Source organism: Conger conger, chromosome 16 (genome assembly GCF_963514075.1).
Source record: "Conger conger chromosome 16, fConCon1.1, whole genome shotgun sequence".
Lineage (NCBI taxonomy): Eukaryota > Metazoa > Chordata > Actinopteri > Anguilliformes > Congridae > Conger > Conger conger.
This window is the reverse complement of record NC_083775.1, coordinates 41372997-41384256: the sequence shown is the minus strand read 5'-3', so window position 1 is coordinate 41384256 and position 11260 is coordinate 41372997. Positions and strand designations below refer to the sequence as shown.

Sequence of the window (11260 nt, the reverse complement as noted above, 5' to 3'; positions counted from 1 at the left end):
TCTCTTGTCATTCAGTTCACCTGTTTCTCATTGTGTACTTGTTGATAGTGTATATAACCCTGTCCTGTTCAGTTTATCGTTGCTAGTTTGGCTTTCTGTTTTTCTGTTCCCTACCCTGGTTCTAGCTTCCTTGTGTCTGTGCCCCAGTATTTTCTGTCTGGTTCTGCTCTGTTTTTGGATTCTTAGCCTGGTTTTGGACTCTGTTTGGATTTTGTTTTTTTTCTGTCACTGGTTTGCTCTGTCTCCTCGGTTTTTGAACTCTGCTTATTTCACGATTACGCACTGCCTGCATCGCATGTACCTGTCTGCATGGATCTCCACCATTGCCTGTTTTTGGACTACGTTTTGAATCTTCCCCCTGTTAATAAATCCTGCCTTTTTCACATTACCCCTGAGTCTGCTCTTGGTTCTTCTGTCCTGAGTCCTGACAAGGCCCATAGATTGCAGGCCTAGATTAGGGTATCAGTGTGGCTTTGATGTCAGAGGACATCAGCATTCTTAGAAGCAGTATAATATTGCCCGTCCAATTACTCTATTCCTCTCTCTAAGGCCATAATCTAAACAGTAGTAGTAGTAAACTCTTACAGTTAGACCTGTGTCTGCTATTCATTTTGCAGCTGTTTTACAGTGATGTGTGGGCTCTTCACCAGGTCTCAGCCGTTCTGTCTGAACATTTTCTTTGTCTTCACTTCAACTGTTCCATTTATCTTCCGTTTTCTAATAATGTTTCTGATAATAGAAACATTACCATTGAGTTTTCTGTAGCCTTCACCTTCATGGAGGAAATCTTGATTCTGAAATTGTTTAGAGGAACCCATGGTTGTTAACACCAGACAGAATAGTCACTGCAGTTGGATACTTTAGAGTTACTTAAGAATAAAAACGGATGGTGCAGTGGATAGCACTGCCGCCCTACAGCAAGGAGGTCCTGGGTTCGAATCCCCATTGGCCGGGGCCTCCCTGTGTGGAGTTTGCATGTTCTCCCTGTGTCTGTGTGGGTTTCCTCCGGGTACTCCGCTTTCCTCCCTCAGTCCAAAGACATGCACATTAGGATTGGAGAGTCTAAAATTGGCCAATCGTTTGTGAGTGAATGGAGTGTGTGCCCTGCGATGGACTGGCGACCTGTCCAGGGTGTATTCCTGCCTTTTGCCCAATGTATGCTGGGATAGGCTCCAGCCCCCCTGTTCAGGATAAGCGGGTTAGGATAATGAATGAATGAATATTTGGATGAAATGCTTAGATTTCATGTGTAGACATTATTAAAAATCACCATCAGTGTAGCTGTTTCCGAAATATGGGGCAAAACTTCTCAGGGCAAACACATCCCTACACACACACACACACACATGCACATACAGACTCACACATTACGACCGCAAGCCTCTGAAATCAGCTGTTGCTCCTAGTTACATCTCAATCTGGTCAGCAATATTACTACACAAATAATTCTACAGTTGTAGTTGGCTAATAATGTTACTAAAATACCACATTAAAATACCACATTAGTCAGAGTGTTTTCATGCAAAGAATACAATTTTACATTACGATGGATACATGTTGCACTTTATTGAACGTGTAGCCTAATTGCCTTTTAAATATTTACAAACTGATGAGTTCCCACTCTCTCTGTGGGCTGGAGCGATGTTTAAGCATAGTTCTTGGAAACTGGAAAATAATGTTTCTTTATTCAGCGCCACCTCTAACTGTGAGGGAGCGGGAGACCAGGAGCGACTGGGGCAGGATCACAAAGTTACCCACGATAAGTCGGATAACCTCTGATATGATCTAGGAACTCCTCACGAATGTGTGGAGCCACTAGAGGAGAGGGGGAAAACTGAAAATGGGAAAGAGACTAGCACGGCATTCCCAAAGAAAACAGGCGAGCAAATAACCGAAAAGGAACCAAACCCCCTGGCATTACGGCAACAGAAAATTGACCAGAGAAATAATGTCGGTCAGGGGAAAACGAGATTCCTTGGCTGAAGAGGCTCGACAAGGCTATCTCAGAGTTCTTCTGAAGCCGTGGAAGAAAACCGCAGAGGCGAACTCCACCTCTTGCTCCTCTAATATGGAGAGGGCTTAAGAAGCCAAAAACTAAGGGAGGTCCAGGGGAACCACCCAAACAAAGAAAAGCAGAACTACCAGTCCTTATGCTTCAATTAATTCTAAAGAGGTTCCTGAATGCCTTTCAAGACTAAAACAATTCAGTCCTCCAACTACCGCTGTACCGGCTCAGTGTCCATGTCAGAATGAAACACCAAAGCCCAGAGCAGTGCCAGGAAGAGACTTAAATAGCTCTCCATGCAGCTGGCTGTGATTGGCAATGATTACACCTGCATTCCGCATGCGGAAGGTACTTTATCATGATGACCGTGGCCGGCACGCCCTCTCATGGTCTAGAGAGGTAAAACCCAGAATTTCCATATGTAGGCTGGGGAAACCATGACACTAGCAGTATCTCCATTGTGTTTGCTGTGAAGCTGTGGGACCGCGTCTTTCTTTGGGTTTTTTTTCTGCCATAGCTTATGTTGTTTTTGTGTGCATTATCCTTGTTAATGCGCTTTTATTGAGGATGTAAGTCAATCATAGAAAATAGTGAATTTTGCCAGTAATACAATGGTGCTTCTGGCAAATCAACCCTGATTGCAAAGTAATTTAAGGCACCACGACAAAGATATTAAAATAATGTAAATAAAACATGACATGCTAAAGAAGGCATTGCATAGCGGGACAAGGTGTAATACCACATGAGATGCCGCGATCTTGTACCCATTTAGCGGAAATTATATATATGCTTGGATAATTCAGGTTGTAAGTTTTCAATTCTATTAATAAGTTCCCACCAGGCGTGATACATGCAATATTTTTAAGTATTCCTGCAGTGTTTCATTTATAAATAACACTACTTTCTCTCATAACATTACTTTCTCGCATGGAGTGAATAATTGATCATTGAGCCGTAGCTGGGCCGAGTAAAGTTGCATGTAGAAGCTATCCCTTAAGCATAGTTCGGGAAACACGCCTAGAAAAGTAAACAACTGCTCTTACTGCCTGAGCCAATGAGACGACTGCTCTTACTGCCTGAGCCAATGAGACGACTGCTCTTACTGCCTGAGCCAATGAGACGACTGCTCTTACTGCCTGAGCCATGTCGCCCCCTTTCGAGTTTTCTTAAAGCAGTAAACGCGGCTGTGACAGTGCTACTTCAAAATTTGCAGAAAGGTCTCATGTTTAACTGTAATATTGACAGTTCAGGGGGTTGTTTCACAGAAGTGCAAACGTCATGTTTAACTGTAATATTGACAGTTCAGGGGGTTGTTTCACAGAAGTGCAAACGTCATGTTTAACTGTAATATTGACAGTTCAGGGGGTTGTTTCACAGAAGTGCAAACCTCATGTTTAACTGTAATATTGACAGTTCAGGGGGTTGTTTCACAGAAGTGCAAACGTCATGTTTAACTGTAATATTGACAGTTCAGGGGGTTGTTTCACAGAAGTGCAAACGTCATGTTTAACTGTAATATTGACAGTTCAGGGGGTTGTTTCACAGAAGTGTGAACCTCATGTTTAACTGTAATATTGACAGTTCAGGGGGTTGTTTCACAGAAGTGCAAACGTCATGTTTAACTGTAATATTGACAGTTCAGGGGGTTGTTTCACAGAAGTGCAAACGTCATGTTTAACTGTAATATTGACAGTTCAGGGGGTTGCTCTTACTGCCTGAGGCAATGAGATTAATGCACTCACCTCCTGTGTGTGTGTGTGATTCACAGCAGGTGCTAAACCTCCACCTTCTGTCTTCTCCACAGGTTATGATGGCCTGGGGACCTACCCTGGAGCACGACTGGGATTGGGCGGAGCTGCAGGTAAGGCAATCAGAGCTTAGCGGTCATCTGACATACTGACGATGGCCACTAGACCCGAAAAGAACTATTTTACTCTCATCAGTCCACAGAATGTTACGCCATTTCTCTTTGGGCCAATCGATGTGCTCCTGTGGCCAATTTGAACTGATTCTGCACATGCCCTTTTTTGAACAATGGTGCTTTACAGGGGCTTCTTGCTGATAGCTTAGCTTTGATCAAACATTATCTTACTGTAACAGTACTTACAGGTAATTGTAGATCATCTTTGATCTTTCTGGAGCTGATGAAAGGCTGAATCTTTGACTATTTTTTGATGCGTTTTAACAGTAGTTGCTCTTTTTCTTCCACTTGTTTCAGGTTTTTGTTGCCATTTTAAAGCATATGATATCATTTTAGCTGAGCATCCTATAATTTGCTGCACTTCTGAATACATTTTCCTCTCCAATCAATTTTTTAATGAAATGACATTGTTCCTCTGAACAATGTTTGGAACAGCCCATTTTACTTAGCAATTCAGAAGGAAATATATTTTATAACAATGTGTGAAACATTTGCTTCCCTTCTTCCTTAATAAAGGACAATTAATGACATCTCTAATTAAACTCCACACTGCTATTATTTTGAACACGCCCCTTTCAATGAATGAGTCAATTACTCAGAATAAGCAGCGTGCATGTCATGACAGTTGGGTCTCTTGTTTTTCTATTACACTACTACATCTACAGGTAAAGTATTTGCCGTGCAGAAATATCATTACTACTAATAACAGGTTCATCAGGTTACTGATGTTGTACTGCCATGCAGTGACAGAGCAACTAATTAGGCATTCAGCCTGATGTTATGGTCCAGAACTGACCAAAATATGAACAAAGATATATTGAGTAAATTATTTATTTTCTGACCAAAGACAAAACACGTCTCTCGCCCTGGACCAAAAGCAGTAATTTGTCAGTTGATATTACACCAGGTGCTTTCAGTGAACAGCTCAATCAGACATAATTCACTAGGGTTGGACAGAATTAAGGCCAGCAGCACATACAGTCTCTGTTGCTTCCAGGGAAAGACATGCATTGAAACACCCCAGCAGCGTGGGGAGGTGCATGCTGGGAGTGTGTTGGTTAAAGATTGCGCGGTAACATCCTTGTGGTCTTCAGGTTACGGTGCAGCAGCACGGCTGCCCATTGGACAGGCTGCCAAAGCCGCCAAACCCGGTAAACTTTTATCTGGAGTGAAGCTGCATATGCTAGTCACTGTTTCACTTCCAGCCAATGTGTGACAGCGATGGTAGTCACTGTTTCACTTCCAGCCATTGTGTGAGAGTGATGTTAGTCATTGTTTCCCTTCCAGCCAATGTGTGAGAGCGATGTTAGTCACTGTTTCACTTCCAGCCAATGTGTGGCAGCGATGCTCATTACTGCATGCATCCCTGAGTTCCTGAGAATGTGCATGAGCCGTCCCTATCTTCACAAGCCTTCATCATTTTGGTTTCACTAAATGCTTTACCCTCAAGGGGCACAGTTTGGTGTGCCTGCTTCCCACCAGTGGAGGGCCTTCTTGAGTATGAGCTGCAATGAGGCGGTCTGTGGTGCAGCAGAGGTCCTCCAGAGAGCACAGTGTGCTGATGCTCCCCTCCTCCCATCCTGCAGGTTACGGTGCTGGGGTTGCTGGGTATCCTGGAGCGGGGCTTGCCAATGGTTATGGAGCAGGTAATGTCAGTGTTGCCATCTTGGCTCAGACTGCCACATCTACTGTAAGCAATGCCAGCACACACAGAATGGTACACGGCCATTTTGGTTCTGACTACCACATCAACTGAATTCCCATTGATTCAGGTCAGGACCAAAGAGCAATTCCTCTGTCTGGAAACATGTAGGCCAGCCTGTAGGGCGACTGGTCCTGAGTCCTGTCTCACTCTCTTTATGATGTGACTGTATTATTCTGTTTCCTGTTCCTGTACCTGTCCTCTCAGGCTATGGAAATGGATACAACATTGGTGGCAATGGCTATGGTGCTGGTAGGTATGCTTTTAAACTAATGCACCATGGTTATCGTTAGTTTTGGTTCATTATAAAGGATGTGATTATGATTGTGTTTCAGGGCTGGGCCTACCCAGTGTTTTAGCTGATGGTGCTGGCCTAGCAGCCAAGTCAGGGAAGGGTGCAGGTAAGCAGTCAAACCAGCGCATGTCATAACCATGGGGGCTAGTCCCTTTAGTTTAGCACTAGGTCTTAATATTGAGCCAGGTTAGAACCACAGGGGCTAGTCCCTTTAGTTTAGCACCTAATAATAAGGTGGCCTGTAGCATAGTGGTTAAGGTACATGACTGGGACCCGCAAGGTCGGTAGTTCGATCCCTGGTGTAGCCACAATAAGATCCGCACTGCTGTTGGGCCCTTGAGCGAGACCCTTAACCCTGCATTGCTCCAGGGGAGGATTGTCTCCTGCTTAGTCTAATCAACTGTAAGTTGCTTTGGATAAAAGTGTCAGCCCAATGACATGTAATCTAATAATGAACCAGCTCATAACCACCGGCTAGTCCCTTTAGTTTAGCACTGGGCCTTAATTGGGAGGTAAGGCGAATGTCCTGCTGAATTGCATTACGGTATACTGCAAAATGTTATGCTAGCGCTTTTCATTATAGACGGTAACAGCAGCAACTTCATACAAGCACATTAAGCCTTAAAGCATTCTGCAACCACAAAATTACAAAGCATTGTAGTTACGAGCAAACGGTCAAATCTTTGTAGGAAAAGCAACATCAGAGATCTGGGGCCTCATTTATAAAACTGTGCGTAGGATTCACGTCAAAAGGTTGCGTAAGCATGAAACCCAGGACGTGCGTACGCCAAAAAATATTCTGATTTATAAAACAGTGCATACGCACGTCCCACACCAGTTTTCCTTTATAAATCACAATCAACTCTAAATGTGGCGCAACTTTGCCAGCTTCATGTCCCGCCCACAGTTGCCTATAAATAGGCAGTGAAACACCCCTAATGAATATGCATTTCACGAAGACGGCAATGGCAAACGCTGAAAAGAAGGCCAAGAAAAGGGATTTCAGCCATTTTATTGCCTCTGAAAAGCTACAGGTGTGGGAATTATCCTGATTGTAAATGACGAACAGTTCTGCACAACGAATGTGATGATGACGATGATAATAATAATAATAATAATAATAATAATAATGATAATAATACACGTTATTTGTCTAGCACCATTGAAAACACAGTTACAAAATTAAGAGATAAAACAAACAAAAATCCATAACAATAAACACATTATAAACACATAATATATGAATATGATGACAATATATGAAACTATGCACACGTATCTGCCCGACTGACGCATTGTAAACGGCATCATATTATTTATGAGAATACATTTAATAACATGAAGTATTGTTTAACAATTCGTCTACATATTTGAGGGATTATTTTACAACAACATCTCCGTTTATATTTATCATCCTAAATCATATTTTTTGGGCACTCCAGGGAGCATCAATCAGACAGCTGTTTGTTTATTCGTTGTAAGAGAGGCTTTTATCTGTTTTTGCAAATTAACTCTTCATATATGATACGTGAGAGGTTATATTTCATTAAATTACATTACATTACATGGCATTTAGCAGACGCTCTTATCCAGAGCGACGTACAACAAAGTGCAAATTAAACACAAGAACAAGTGCAAAGAGGACCTGAGAGGACAGTATAGTTCCGAGTCCTAGTGTAAACATGCAGAAAATCAGAACCCTTTAAGAGTACAATCAACAACAATCAATTTCGATTTATTTCACACAGTGGTATCTGTTGTATCATTTTCGACTTCTCTCGTCGCCAAATGTTGTGTTGCACTTAGGAAGGGAGAGAACCCGTATAGCGAGATTCAACAATACAACACTTTAATAAGTATAACAGGGACGAAGCACGTCCTTACAGCAGCCATACCCACCCACAACTCCCGGCAAATCTTTATACCATTTTACATCCTGTTTCACTTCCTGTTTTCCTGGTCTTACGTCACGAGCATTAAAGGCACAGGACACAACAGTATCAATTTCACACCATTTCTCACGTTTCATCCCATTGCCATCGGAGTCGCAGTTTCTCATTTCTCCAGTTAATATGCGTACGCATGGGTCAGAGTTTCCGTGGAGGACCGCACATTTTCCCGTCAAGTTCGTTTTTTATAAATGCCAAAGTTTGCTTAGAAAGTGGCCTACGCATTCTTTTGTGCCTACGCAAGGTTTATAAATGAGGCCCCTGGTCTATCCTTGGCTGGCCAGTCTCATGGGACGAACCAAAACATTCACTGCCATGGATTTTTTCCCCTAATTGCACTTGACATTGGTTGCAAGTTCTCATTGATAAGCTACTGATTACAAATAGGATACATTTGTAAAATCAGTTTTATAAACTGAAATGATGCCGGTTAAATCTGATTTTCAAATCGTACAGGTCGGGACGTACAGGTCGAGACGATAAATGAATACCAGTGACATTAGGATTGTCCAATTGAGATTTTGTCACTATGAAAGGGAAAGCATTATGGGTGACAGAGTTTTAGCTCAGCGATCTTGGCGATATAAAATCTTAAAACACGACATTTTACCAATTGAAATGTCATTATATTCAGCATATACATATAGCTTTGTATTTCAAAAATGAAACACATACTTTGAACCCAGACTTCAGTGCTACGTAGTTTGCTTATATTTAGCTTTTGCTGCTTTATTTAATAGGGAGGAGTCTACCAGAAGTATCGTTCCCGAAACATCCACTTTACCACCACATAATAAACCAGGTCATAACCAGAGGGACTAATCTCGTTAGCTTAGCGATGGACCTTATTGAACCAGGTCATAAGCGGAAGGGTTCATCCTGTTAGCTATGCCAGTGCAGTGTCAGTATTAAGGCATTATGTTACATTATTGGCATTTGGCAGACGCTCTTATCCAGAGCGACGTACAACAAAGTGCAAAGGGATAAGTGCACTGAAAGACCTTTGAGGGAAGTACAATTTCAACTGCTACCTGCACAACAAAGATGATCATCTTTTTATTTTATTTTATTGTAGTACCGCAACACGGAAATGTATGAACAAACCGCTTACCTAGCCAAACACTGCTTACCTAACTAAACTAAACATCCTGATACACAAGTAAATCAAAGAAAGACAACAATTAAGGTTTACAGGGAGGTAGGGAGGGACAGGGAGAGGTGCAGCTTGAAGAGGTGCGTCTTCAGTCTGCGCTTGAAGATGGCAAGAGATTCTGCTGTTCTGACCTCCGTGGAGCCAGAACAGACAGTAGTCGTGAACAGGAGGTGGAAGTTCGGAGAGGGGGAGGCACCAAGCAGCCTGTGGTGGCTGAACGAAGAGGTCTGGCAGGGGTGTAGGGTCTGATGATTCTTTGGAGGTAAGCTGGGGAAGACCCCTTTACTGCTTGTAAGGCTAGCACCAATGTTTGTAGCCAGTGGAGGGAAGCAAGCAGAGGGGTGACATGCGAGTGTTTAGGAAGGTTGAAGACCAGATGAGCTGCTGCATTATGGATAAGTTGGAGGGGTCTGATGGCGGACGCTGGGAGGCCAGCCAAGAGGGAGTTGCAGTCCAGGCGGGACAAAACCATCACTTGGACCAGGAGCTGGGTCGAGTAGGGGGTGAGAAAGGGGTGGATTCTCCAGATGTTGTATAGGAAGAACCTGCATGACCGGGTTACCGCCACAATGTTCTTGGAGAGGGACAGTCTGCTGTCCGTCACCACTCCGAGGCTCCTTGCACAGGGTGATGGCATCAGTGAGGTATCCCCTAGGGAAATGGAGAGATCCAGATGGGGAGAGGTAATTGCAAGAATTAATATCATTTCAGTCTTACCTGGGTTAAGCTTTAGATGGTGGTTGTCCATCCAGCTCTGGATGTCACTCAGGCAAGCAGAGATACGGGCTGAAACCTGTGTGTCAGATGCTGGGAATGAGATGAAGAGTTGTGTATCATCTTCATAGCAGTGGTAGGATAGACCATGTGCAGTGATAACAGGGCCATGGGAACGAGTGTAAAGAGAGAAGGCCTAGGACTGAGCCCTGGGGAACTCCTGTGGCAAGGGGCCAAGGTGTCAATAGTGTGTCAAGCCCAAGGTGTCAAGCCCAAGAAAGGAGGAAGGAGGGCCCAGAGAGGTAGGACTTGATCCAGTTCGGGGCTGTGCCACAGATCCTCATTGCTGACAGGGAGGACAAGAGGATGGAGTGATCCACAGTGTGAAAGGCAGCAGAGAGATCTAGAAGAATGAGAGCAGAGGAGAGGGAGGCTGCTCGTGCGGCATGGAGTGATTCACTGATGGAGAAGAGTGCGGCCGAGTGGCCAGGTCTGAAGCCAGACTGATGGGGGTCTAGCAGGTTGTTTTTAGAAAAGAAAGAAGAAAGTTGATTAGAAGCAGCTTGTTCAATTGTTTTGGATAGAAAAGGAAGAAGAGATACCGGGCGGTAGTTCTGGATGATGGAGGGATCCAGGGTAGGCTTTTTTAGCAGCGGAGAGATGTGGGCCCTCTTGGAGGATGATGGAAAACAGCCAGAAGACAGGGAGGAGTTGACAAGGGAGGTGACAAATGGGAGGATGTCAGGTGTGATAGTCTGGAGGAGAAACAGGGGATAGGGTCAAGGGCACAGATTGTAGGGCGGTGGGAGAGCAGGAGTTGAGAAACATCAGAGTCTGTAAAGAAAGTGGAAAAGGAAAGGATAGGTCGAGAGGAGGGGAGGGGCACAGAGAGGGGGTTGTAAAGGATCTGCGGATGTCTGTGACCTTCTCATCGTAAAAATCTGCAAAGTCATCAGCAGTGAAGGAGGACTGAGGTGGAGGAGGCGGTGTGCTGAGGAGAGAGGATATATGGAGAACAGTTTCCGGGGGTTAGAAGTGGAGTTCTAAATTTGTGTTTGATAGTATTTTACCTTGGCGGCACCGACAGCAGGAGAGAATGCCGCCAGGAGAGACTGGTAAGTTGTGAGGTCTGATGGATCTCTGGATTTTCCCCACTTCCTCTCTGCTGCACGGAGGCTGGCCCAGGAGGTACGGAGGGTGTCGGATATCCAAGGACTGGGAGGGGATGTGTGAGGTGGCTTTGAGACAGGGGGACAGAGAGGGTAGCAAACCAGTATCAGTGATTAAGACACGCCGATGAAACAAACTAGCTCAGGCTCTAACCGCAGCTGTTCAAAATAGCAATTTCAAAAATCTACTGTACAGCCCGCAGCAATAACAACACATCTGCTTAAAGTTATGCACTCACTAACAACTACTTTTCCAAATCTAATATACCCAGCATCGTTCTGAGCACACCTATTTAAATTGGCTTAGAACACAGCAACGCAGCTTGAGAGCTTACCATTTTGTTTTGCCAGG

At 44.0% G+C, this 11260-nt stretch overlaps 1 protein-coding gene across 1 annotated transcript in view; it reads left to right on the top strand.

Annotated features, from left to right (window-relative positions):
* Positions 1-10729: 10729 nt before the first annotated feature.
* The window catches only part of LOC133113964 (uncharacterized), a 7885-nt gene continuing 7354 nt past the window's right edge, over positions 10730-11260 (top strand). Inside the window, exons 1-2 of the mRNA XM_061223135.1 lie at positions 10730-10854; position 11260. The exon at position 11260 is cut by the window's right edge and continues 86 nt beyond it. Of these exons, the coding sequence (XP_061079119.1) occupies positions 10836-10854; position 11260 (20 nt within the window). The 5' untranslated portion in view covers positions 10730-10835. The remainder of the gene's footprint in view (positions 10855-11259) is intronic.